The 12,675-nt window shown below is 38.7% G+C and overlaps 1 protein-coding gene across 9 annotated transcripts in view; it reads right to left on the bottom strand.

The window, feature by feature from the left end:
• LOC122558466 (nuclear transport factor 2) overlaps positions 1-12,675 on the bottom strand; it is a 52,371-nt gene that overhangs the window by 27,334 nt on the left and 12,362 nt on the right. For all 9 annotated transcript variants that reach the window (XM_043707090.2, XM_087995950.1, XM_087995944.1 and 6 more), the window contains 3 exons: positions 12,083-12,203; positions 9,816-9,887; positions 2,784-2,882 (listed from right to left, as the gene is read on the bottom strand). In XM_043707090.2, the coding sequence (XP_043563025.1) occupies positions 2,784-2,882; positions 9,816-9,887; positions 12,083-12,181 (270 nt within the window). In that variant the 5' untranslated portion in view covers positions 12,182-12,203. The remainder of the gene's footprint in view (positions 1-2,783; positions 2,883-9,815; positions 9,888-12,082; positions 12,204-12,675) is intronic.

The raw sequence follows: 12,675 nt of genomic DNA, 5'->3' as shown, positions 1-12,675 counted from the left end.
TACAGTTTAGAATGGAGATAAAGAGAAACCTCTTTAGTCTAAGAGTGGTAAATCTACATAATTTGTTGCCATAGAACATTGTAGTGACCAGATCATTGAGTATATTTGAGACTGAGATAGATAGGTTCATCAGAATTAAGAGGATTAAGGGAGATGAGAAGAAAGCGATTGAATAACTTATCCACCATGATTGAATGGTGAAGCAGGCCCAATGGGCTGAATGGCCTAATATCTGCTCCGATGTTTTATGGCTAATGATAGCACATTGGGTGACCTCTAGTCCTCTAGAACCTCTCCTGTGACCAAAGAGGAGTTGAAAATGTTTGCAAGTGCCCTGCTATTTCCTCCCTTATCTCAATGAACAGCCCAAGATAGATTACATCTAGTCCTGGAGATTTATCTAATTTTAAGCCTGCGTGAATATGTAAATCATCATCTCTGTCTATGCTTTTTTAAAAACACTATCACTATGCTTTTTCCTGATTTCTATACCCATATTGTTCTTCTCACTAGTGAACAACAATCAGAAGTATTTCATTGAGAACCCTACCTACATTCTCTGGCTCCACACAAATTGCCGCTTTGGCCCTTAAGGGGCCCTACTCTTTCCCTCATTATCCTTCCCCCCCGCCCCCCCCCCCAAAATGTATCTGTAAAATAACTTTGGATTTTCTTTTATCTTACCTTTTATAGCATCTTTTAGCTCTCCTACTCTCCCTTTTAAATTTATTCTTGCACATTCTATATTCCTCTCAGGACTCTGCTGTCAATTTCTGCCACTGGCCTCCATTTTTCTTAGTTCAATGCTGTATATCCTTTCTTAGGCAGCATTCACAGGATGAGGTCCCATTAGTTTTCTTCATTGGAAGATGTTGACTTTTCCACATTTCCTTCTTGAATGCAACCCACTGTTCAGGATCGGTCTGTAAACCTATCTCTGATCTATTCCATAATCACCTTTAGTCCAACGAAAGTATGATCACTGTGTAAAATGCACATCCCATGACATTACAACCATTTGCCCAGCTTCATTACTTAAAATTATGTCAGGACCACCTCTTCTCTTGAAGAGGCTTCATCATATTGGCTTATAAAGCTCTCCTGATGATTTAAGAATTCTGGTCCCTCAAAACCTTTCACAATGACTACCCCAGTTAATTCTGGAGAAGTTGAAAATCTTCTATTACTTTTATAATTGCCTAAGACTTACTCTTCAATACTACTCGCAGCACTAAGTGTTTAGGACCAGAAACATAACCTCAGAGTTAGGGGTTGTCCATTTAAGAAAGTGATGAAGAGGAATTTGTTCTGAGAGTGGTGAATGTGTGGAACTCTTTATCTCAGAAAGCTGTAGGGACTGAATCATTAAATACATTCAAGATTGAGACAGACAGATTTGTAATTCCTAAGGGAATCAAGAGATATGGAGAAAAGGCAGGAAGATGGATATGATGATTATCAGATCAGCCATGAGCTCACTGAATGGCAGAGCTGACTCATAGGGTTGAACAGCTTACGTCTGCTCCTATATTTTTTGATTGCTTCCACAACCAGGATATAGTGTGTCAGTACAGGCCCATCACAGCAGTAATAGCAACAGCACATGCAGAAAGTTAGCAACTCCTTTAGTTACTTGCTTTTTCTAATACAGGGTGTATACCTACAGAACAAATTATGGTGCATAACTTCATATAAACTTCATATAAACTACTTCCATTTGCCCTTTGTCACATGAAAAACAGCTGTAATTTAAGTTGCAACCTTCTGCTGAACTTTTCACAAGTTGAAACTTATTGGTGAACTACTCAAATACATAATGTCACATTTCCTCAAAGTGAAAAAGGAGTGTGTTCCTGAACGGCAGCAGCAGAGGTATCTATCAGGGACTGAGAACACAAACCAAGAGATTTATAAAACCACTTTAAAAAGATTTTAACAGTCAACAAGTATGCAATCATGAATTACCTTTAGTTTTTAAGGAATTTAATTCAAAGATGGAATGCAGGTTTTGTTATGCTTTTTTACAAGGGGATTTTAACACAGGAATTTATAACATCTTGGTTCAATTGTACAAGATTGAGTGAGACTGCACCCTGGAGAGTGGAGTATAGTGTACAGTTTTGGTCTCCTTACACAAGGAACAATACACATACCATAGGAGAGTAACAAGGTTTCATCTGACACATTCCTGGGATAGTGGAATTGTCCAATCAGGATAGACTGAAGATAGATTACAATCAGGCATCAATTCAGGATGCGTACAGCTAATCTTAGGAAACACAGTTCCCCCGACTTTTAGGAGAGGCAGGTAGTGGTCGGCCAAGAAAGACAGTCTCAGATTAAGATACCAGCCATTTAGGCCAATGACAAAGAAGAATTTCTTCACTCAGAGGGCAGTAAATTGTGGAATTTGCTAGAAGATTGAGGAGGTTCAGTCAAGTATATTCAAGACAAGAGTTTGAAAACTTGCTAAATTTTAAAGACATCAAGGGTTCACTGCTGGAAAATGAGACAGATGATTATTCGTGATTTAACTGAATGGCAGAGCAGGCTTTCTGGACCAAAAGGCATACTTCTGTTCCTAATTCCTACATACTTTCCTGCTATTTTAGATATATTTCTAACTGTGCACCCATATATGTGAATGCAAATTTTAAAAAAGTGATTTAGACACCATTCTACTAATAGGAAGTTATAAACAGCAGAACAAACACGTTTAGTAAAAGTCAGTGCAGTTTAGAGATTTGAATGAAATTAAAGACCACAAACAGAAATACGCTTACCTGAAGTTGGCCCACTACCATACTCAGGATGCAGCTATCTGGGGTGGGTTGGTGGTCTTGTGCAGTTATGCTGTGTTGTATTTTTCGAAACGGAAGGGCCTGTGTTTAAAAAGACAAACCTACTTAAGAGAACTCCAATTTTATTCTTAGAAAAAACTCATTATTCATAGTGAGCACTGAACCAACACATCAGTACTAATTTAAACTGGACTGGTGTGTAAAATGCAAGCAACTCATCACATTTTGTCAACAGTTTAAGACAAACAAAAATGCTTGGACATTACTTGCTGCTTACAAGCTTTTTGTTTTAAACAGTACCATCTAAATACATTGTAATTTTTTTTTTAAACGAACATGTTTAGAGTCTCATTTGCTAACATGATATAATGAAGTTTTAGAGCCTTTCAGGTGATTATTGCATAGGAAAGGCTTTTGAGCACTCTAATATAGAGATTACAGAGGATTCCAAATTTTGTAGAATGTTTTATACAACATATTGTACTGTCACCATTCTGAAATTCAAGTATAATTTTACTTATAAATAAATGCCTGCACTTTTAATGTTCAATTAAAAGAACATCACATATTAAAAGGTTCTCCTTTTTGTTTTTGGAAGTAATTACTGCTTTAATCAAGATCAAGTGTTGAGAACTTGCTTGTTTTTGGGAGTGGTGGGTGCAGGCAGGGGAGAAGATAAAATGCTTGCGTATGGCCTTGGAAACCTCAGAAGATAATGAAGGTCACTTACATAGTCAAATATTGTAAATTAAACTTTCCAATCATTCATTCTTAAATATGCACTTTTTTTGCCAAGAGATTAGCACTTCTTGGCAAAATTGAAATTCTAGAATAAATTTTACTTTCCTTAACGGTTTCATTGTACGGACAGGAATGAATACGTTATCAAACAAATAGAATTAAAACTGATAGATCATTTGATGCACATAAAGTTGGGGATTGTCAAAAGTGCTTCTCAACGGTCCTCCATTAGCACATACTAAACTTCCATTAGATTGAAACGCATCTCTTCTGACATCTACAGAACAAACTCTCGAAGGTGGAAAAGACAAAAACTCAAATGTTAATTCAAATATGGATCGCACGAGTGCATATTTCTATTAAATGTAAATAAACAGTTCCTTGTAGACCAAATGATAATTGTCACAGAAAATAATTTCCTCAAAAACTCTGATACACATTTCAGGTGCTAGCTATTCAAGTTCATCATAATGTAAGCATTCTTGTACTATCAATCCAGTAGTTGCTCCAATTAGTTGCACTTCACTCCCAAACAAAACAATATAAGTCTAACACAGGACAGGGGGTCACATTTATGAACTTTCACAATGTGTGACTAATACACTGAACAAATAAAACACGTTTACAGTATTTTTCTGAATTTTAGTCTATTTCAAAGTGCCCATGAAACAGAAAAACAAAGTATGGCACATCTTCTGTTTACAGTCAGCGTCAGAGATGTACAGCACCAAAATAGACCCTTCAGTCCAACTCGTCCTTGCCAACCAGATATCCTAAATAAATGTAGTCCCATTTGCCAGCATTTGGCCCATATCCCTTTAAACCCTTTCTATCCACATACCCATCCAGATGCTTTTTAAACATTGTAATTGTACCAGCTTCCTCCTCTGACAGCTCATTGCATGCATGCATCCACCACCCTCTGCATGAAAAAGGTGCCCCTTATATCACTTAAATCTTTGCTCTCTTATGTTAAACCTATGCTCTCTAGTTCTGGAGTACCCTACTCTGGGGAGAAAAGATCATGCCAATTTACTGTCTCCATGCCCCCGATTTTATAATCCAAGGTCACCTCTCAGCTTCAGGAAAAATAGCCCCAGCCTATTCAGCCTCTCCCTGTAGCTCAAACCCTCCAACCCTGGCATCACTCTTCTCAATTCTTTTAAGTTCCCAAACATTTTTTCTAGAAAGGGAGACTAGAATTGAACAGTATTCCAAAAGTGGCCTAATCAATGTCCTGTACAACTGCGACATAACCTCCCAACTCTTACACTCAATGCATTGCCCAATAAAGGCAAGCATACCAAACGCCTTCTTCACTACCCTGTCTACCTGTGACTCCACTTACAAGGAATTATGAATGTGAACCCTAAGGTCTCTTTATTCGGCAATATACCCCAGGACCTTACCAATAAGTGTACAAGTCCTGCCCTGATTTGCCTTACCAAAATGCAGCACCTCACACTTAGCCAAATTAAACTGCACCTGCCATTCTTTGACCCATTGATCCATCTGATCAAGATCCCGTTGTACCGAGCTAACTTTTGCTGTCCACAACACCACCAAATTTGATGTAATCTGCAAACTTACTAAATATACCTCCGATACTCACATCCAAATAAATTTATATAAATGACAAAAAGCATTGGGTCTAGCACTAATCCTTCTGGTACATTGCTGATCACAGGCCTCCAGTCCAAATACCAACCCTCCACAATCACCCTCTCCCACCTACCTTTGAGCCAATTTTGTATCAAATGGTTCGCCCTGGATTCCATGTGATCTAACTTGCTAACCAGTTTATCATGCGGAACCTTGTTATCCACTTACTGAAGTCCATAAAACAACCCTCTTAGTTACTTCTTCAAAAAACTCAAGCTACAGAGACAGGACTTCCCATGACTATCCCTAATCAGTCCTTGCCTTTGCAAATACATTTAAATCCTGTACCCTCAGAATTCCCTCCAACTTACCCACCAATGACGTCAGGTTCCCTTCTCTCGTTCCCCAACTTTTCCCTACCACCTTTCTTCAATAATGGCACCACGTTAATCAAACCCCTGTCTTCCAGCACCTCATCTGTGGCTATCAATGATACAAATATCTCAGGAGGGGGCCCCACCAATCAGTTCCCAGAAAGTTCTAGGATACATTTGATCAAGTCCTGGGGATTTATCCACCTTTTAAAATTTTTAAAACGTCGAGCAACAACATCTTTGTAAAATGGAAACTTTTCAGGATATCACTGTTCATTTCTCTAAGTTGTCTAGCTTCTATATACTTCACCACAGTGACGCAAAATAACTACTTAGTATCTCACCCAGCTCCTGTGGTTCCATAAGTAGGCATCTTTGCTGATCTTTAAGAGGCTCTGTTCTCTACATTACTTTTTTGTTCTTAATGTATTTGTAGATCTGTTAATGTAATCTCTTTCTCGTTAGACCTATCTGCTAAGGTTCTCTCATGTGGCATTTCTGCCCTCCTGATTTCCTTCGGGTATACTCTGACTGCCATATTACTTTTCTAAGGATTCATTTGATCTCTGCTGTCTATACATGACATATGCTTCCTTCTTGTTCTTGACCAGAACTTCAATTTCTCCAGTCATCCAGCATTCCCTACAGCTACCAACCTCACACACCAACAGAAACAAACTATCTCTGGACTTTCATTATCTCATTTTTGAAGGCTTTCCATTTTTCCAACTGTTGCGTTGAGATGTTAAAGGATTAATTTGTTCTGCTGGGTGTGTTTTTCTGTCTTGCAGGCAGGATGTGGCTGACTAAACATATTCTGTTAATGGAGCAACAGCCTCATCACACCCAGGCTGGAGCAACAGCCTAATCACACACCATTTCTGGAAATAATTTAACCACTTTAGATTGTTTTTGGGTGGTACCTGACTTTGGGGGAAATAGCAGGGAGTTGAGTCTTGCATGCACAACCAACAGATGTGAAACCCTGTATAAAGGGAGGACAGATCCCTTGCTCAGACAGCCTTGCTTGACATGCTACGCAAGTATCACAAAGAGGCTTCACTTGGAGGTCGCCACTGATGTTACCTAGCCAGGTAATGAAACGTCTGGATATCAAACCTACAGCTCAGCGAGCAAACCTACACCCTAAGTATTAAGTGATCCTCCAAAAACTTGTACTTGCTGAAATAAATCATGGCTGCTAATAGAAAGTGGCGCATTGCAGGTGCATCAAGCATGTAAGAATTTCAAGAAAGGAACCTAACACCGTTACCTGCGAATATAGCCTCCCCCCACCCCGTCAACTTTTGAAAGTTTTGTCTAATATCCTCGGAATTGGTCTTTCTCTAATTTAGAACTTTACCTTTTAGATCAGGTCTATCATTTTCTATCACTATTTTAACACTAATAGAATTATGATCACTGCCCCCAACATGCTCCACTACTAATATTTCACCATGTGCCCTGCCTTATTTCCCAAGAGAAGGCCAAGCTTTGCTCCTTCTCTAGTAGGTACATCCACATAAGAACATTTTCTTGTACAGACTTAAATTCCACTCCATCCAAGCTCTTAACACTATGGCAGTCACAGATTATGTGTGGAAAGTTAAAATCCCTTACTATTATAACCCTATTATTCTTACAAATAACTAAGATCTCCTTACAAATTTGCTTTTCAATGATGAACACTCATTCTATGATTGACTTCCATATTACTGCAAACTGTCTTATAACTTTTGTTTCAGCTTGGCAAGAAACCAGAAGGTTTAACCTTTGATCTTCTTCTAGTCTGTGTAATCAGGATTGGTCAACTAAGATGCTAATCAAATGAACTTATGGGCTTGCCTGGCAATTCTCAATTCTTACACTACATCTCGCTCCGACACCCACTTCAAGATTCATTTAAATGAAATCATTCCATCTCTCAATTTTCTCTTTAGAATGTGTTAAATAAACATAAGCTGATGTGATATGCAAGAACAACAGGCTCAAATGGAACTATTTGACACTTGAAGTTTTTAAAGCTGAATAAAAACATGAATAGCACCATCTTAAGTAACACCCAAAATCCATCCTCGGGCAGTCAAAAACTCAAATCTGACACCGATTTTGCTCAAAACCATTCATTTCATGCTCTAAATCTTGACTGTAAGCTGGGGTCAGGCTAAAAGCTTACATGTAATTCATAGAGTAAAGCTCATTTCTTCTGGTGTCATATGACTTTTGACCTCATATCATGAAGACTATATTCCAAGTGTGGTCTAACTAGGACTCTATAGAGCTACAGTATAATCTCACTGTTCTTAAACTCAATCCCCCTGCTAATGAAAGCCAGCACACCATACACCTTAACAATCCTATCAACCGAAGTTGCAACTTTGAGAGATCTATGGACATGGACCCCAAGATCCCTCTGTTGCTCTACAGTGGCAAGGATCCTACCTCTAACCCTGAATTCTGCATTCGAATTCAACCTTCCAAAGTGAATGACTTCACTCTTTTCCAGGTTGAATTCCATCTGCCACTTATCGGCCCAATTCTGCATTCTGTCAATGTCCTGTTGCAACCTACAACAGTCCTCCACACTCTGCACAACTCCACGAACCCCTACTTCCTCCGACTCCAAGCACAAGTTCCCTTCACTATCCCTGATCAGCCCTATCCTCCGTGTGGCCATCCTCTTGTTCCTTATGTAGCTGTGGAACGCCTTACGGTTTTCCTTAATTCTACCCGCTAAAGCCTTTTCATGTCACCATTTAGCTCTCCTAAGACCATTCTTCAGTACGCTCTTGGCTACCTTGTAACCCTCTAAAGCCCTGTCTGATTCTTACCTCAACCTTAAGTTAGCTTCCCAATAAAGTGAACGTTCTTTCCTGTTTCTGACTTCCACCCATACAGACACTGTAGATAAACCCTCCTCGACGATCTCCCTTTCTGCAGCTGTGATACTATTCTGGATTAGCAATGACACTCCTCCACCTCTTATCTTTCCCATGATTGTAATGAACTCCTGGGAGGACTCAAAAACGCTGAATGGCAGAGTCCTGCTCCTATTTTCTGTCTTTCCATAATATTGGCAGCAAATTATAACAAAAATGTGATATTGCCAATTGTATAATTGCAATATGAAATTCAGATGAGGGCAAGTGCAAGGTTAAATAAATCCAAAAAGTTGCTGCTTTAGTTATTTTGGTTGCATTTTGATGTTTGGCTCAGCACTGAATAGTTTGAAGTTACTATGTCAGTATGGTACATTCAACTTAAACGCCAAAGTTGAACTTGGTCATTTCAGTCCACAAATAAACTTCTTGCATCGCTAAAACATAAGAACTGATAAATAACTTCCCTACCACTGAAAATTAAGCGTACTATTGCATCACTTTCTATTTTAAAGTAGTCAAACTTATTTTTCTTTATCTTTCTTTTTACTGCTAATCAGTTTTCTTTTTCTCTTCTGCATCCAATCTGACATATTGAATTCAAGCATTCTAATTTACATGTACTTCTCAGTCCTTGCACCGTTAATTTCACAATCCTCCAATCTAGTTGGTAAGTTGCCTGCCCTGTTCACTCAGATACCAGCTGTTTGTTTTTCTCATTGTGACAAAATATAATCGTGATTAAAATGAGTATAGACAAGTTGAACCAACACAGGATAACTCCATGTTGTTGCCTTGCAATCATAAATTATGAATTTTTTTTTGGATTTTTTTTCTCACTAATTCTGTCAAAGGAAGGGGTTCGTACATACCGCACACTTTCCATTGGCTAAGAGATCAATGATCACACATGAATATTAACAGTGGGAATCAGTAGGCTGTTATAACAGAGTAATCACTAGGTAAAAACAAGGACTGCAGATGCTGGAAACCTGAGTCTGGATTACACTGGTGCTGAAAAAGCACAGCAGGTCAAGCAGTATCCAAAGAGCAGTAATCACTGGTAATCTTGATCTGGTCTGATTTCCACATATGGGGGATTCATTTGACGTAAATCCTGGGATACTAAGAATGAAATAAACACTCTGCTCTACTGAATTTGTCTTAAAATTCAACAAGAAAAAAAACACTCAGTCTAATCCAGGTTGCAGTGCATCTAATCAACAAATTCAATATCCCAGAAGCCACACAAGTATATACAGGAAAAGCGTGGTTTGGCATGGAATAGCCGGACGCACAACATTTGAACATTTCAATGCGTTTTAATTCAAAGTTACAACGATCCAAACATTACACTAATGAACAGATTCCTCCCTCTCTTCCCCCCCCACCCCCCCCCCCCCCCCAAATATACTTACAAGTAGTTTGTCCACAATAGCAGTTTTACCTTGGAACTGCTGTCCTTCCCAACTTAGACATGATGCATCAATCTGAAATGAAAATACACACATGACAACAAATTAATTCATAAATTCGCCCTCCCTCAAACAGTGCTCAAACTAACAGTCGCTTTGGGAACAAAAAAAAACCTCAAGGACATGTCTTATGAAGAAAGGATGAGGGAGCTAGGGCTTTTCTCATTGGAGCAAAGGAGGAAGACAGGTGACTTGTTAGAGGTGTACAAGATGTCGAGAGGCACAGAGTGGATAATCAGAGACTTCTTCCCATGGTGAAAAGGTCTATCACAGGGGATCATAATTTCAAGGTGACTGGAGGAAGGTTTAGGGAGATGTCAGAAGTAGATTCTTTACTCAGTGGTGAGTGCATGGAATGCATTGCTCACAGTGGTAGTCATGTCAGATACATTAGGTACACTTCAACTCTTGGATAGGCAGATGGAAGATAGTACAATGAAGGGTATGTAGGTTAGTCTGATCTTAGAGTAGGATAAAACACTGGCACACCATCGACTACCGAAGGGCTTGAATTGTGCTGTACTGTTCTATTTTCTATATGTTCGATGTTAAAAAACCTCAAAATTTGAAGATGTCTGAAACACTTGCTTTCTGTATTCCTGAAATAGAATCAAATAATGACAGAATCCCTAGTGTGGAAAGAGGCCATTCAGCCCATGCCCACACCAACCCTTCAAAGAGCATCCCACACAGACTCAGACCGAGTCTCCCACCCTGTCCCCATATATACCACGGCTAACTCACATCCCTGGACACGACAGACAATTCAGCATGGCCAATCCATCTAACTTGCACATCTTTGTACTGTTGGAGGAAACCAGACCACCTGGAGAAAACCCACACAGAATGAGAATGGGCAAACTTCACAGACAGTCACCTGAGGCTGAAATCAATCGCAGGTCCCTGACCCTCTGGAGACAGCAATTATAACTGAGCTACTGTGCTGTCTATCTCAAAGACTTCGAAGATTGCTCTAGTTTAAGCATAGAGATCGGGCATCAATCAATTTCTAGCCACATGATGATACTTGAAAACATATATGGTATTTTGGTGATGCAACAGTTGTGTGTTTATATAAATGGCAGATTCATAATAGTTTATGGCTCTGCGAGAATAAATTCACTCACCACATTAAGCATTTCAATATACATTATTTCATGGTTTCATTCCTCATTTAATGAATCTACAACATGATTCAATTTTGAATTACAAGTGCACTGGAAAAGATTAGAATTAAAGGATGATCATGTTTGCAGTCAAGGTCATATTAAGCATAGAGGTAATGGGTGGTTACACCATTTCTTTTTGGAAAGAGGCACTGACTGTAGGAAGTGGATATTTCACTTGTCACTTAACAGTCAACACAGAACATTCCAAGATGGAATAAAGTATATAATACATAATATATATTGGGTCCAAGTACAGCAGTGATATTTTCTATTACTGCATAAGCAAAATAACCTTATTTCCCCAATGTACAATTACTCATTAGTTTAAGTTGCTCAATTTAAATTATTTGACAATTTTAGCATTAAATCACCACAAATTATTTTGTTTGTTGTATAATCCAAAATATTTTGTACAAAACTGCTGAGAATCAAGAGTAGACTATATATTTTTTTAAAAATCCAACGTATTGTTACATCTTATGGAAATAAAAGATTAAGAGTTGTCAAAGTAACAGAGAAAATATCTTCTTTAGAAAGAGGGTTCATGTAAAAATAAATTCCATCAATTAAACCAAATATTAGTATTAATTCATAACGTCAAAGCAACATAGTGGCAAGGTAACTCAGCGGTAAGCACTGCTCCCTCACAGCACCAGAGACCTGGGTTCAATTCCAGCCTCAAGTGTCTATGGAGCCTACATGTCCTCCACATGTTTATGTGGGTTTCTACCAAGTGCTGCAGTTTCCTCCCACAGTCCAAAAGATGAGAAGGTTAGGTGGATTGGCCGCACTAAATTGCCTATAGTGTCCAGAGATGTTGTTACGGCCAGCGAATAAGCTATGGTTAACATAGGGTTACGGGATAGGGCAGGGGGTTGGGAATTCAATGGGCCAAATGGCCTCTTTATGCCCTGTAGGGTCTGTTTGATTTTAATACATTTTCCCAACATCAATGCACAAATATTAAGAAAATTTCTCTTAAAAATTGTCATATTAAAGAAGTTATAGAAAATAAGGCGATAAGACAATAGTCATACTTACATATAATGATCCTAGTTGGCCCCGGTCTGCATCAAAAACTTGATAGTAATGATTAACAAAGCCACTTCCAATCTGCTCCCAGATAGGTTTGTCATTCATTCTGATAACTTAGCCACAGGCACTGAAACCAGATTAGAGCGAAGAATCAGTACTCTATTAACTTAAAATTAATCACTTTTTTTTATTACTACACTTCCTTTTTTTAATCCAAGAACCGAAATGAAGTGGGAACAGATCAGGGTTTTTACACACTGAACCTCTAGCTATGATAGTTTTGGACAAACTGTGCTCTCCACGTTGCTCAACTGGCCAACCCATTAAAAAATCTAAAATTCAGTGCCATCAACAGCCGACCTACAAACAAAAATATGTATCGATCAGAGTGGCAAGCCCAAAGAGGAATAGAAAATCCCACAAAGTTAAAATTGCATAAGAAATTGCACTGGAACATTTCAGGCGAGTGGACCCGCGAATTGGAATCACAAATAAAAATAGACAATCGGACAATTAAAAGGCAACAATGGATAAAACAGTAAAGAATGAATACCTGAGGAATGGGGTGATTCAGAGTGGCAGCAGCGCAACACAGCAAA

Source organism: Chiloscyllium plagiosum, unplaced genomic scaffold (genome assembly GCF_037043375.1).
Source record: "Chiloscyllium plagiosum isolate Xiang-an unplaced genomic scaffold, Cpla_swu_hap1 HiC_scaffold_17, whole genome shotgun sequence".
Lineage (NCBI taxonomy): Eukaryota > Metazoa > Chordata > Chondrichthyes > Orectolobiformes > Hemiscylliidae > Chiloscyllium > Chiloscyllium plagiosum.
The sequence above is the reverse complement of the archived record's forward strand: the minus strand, read 5'-3'. Positions and strand labels throughout refer to the sequence as shown.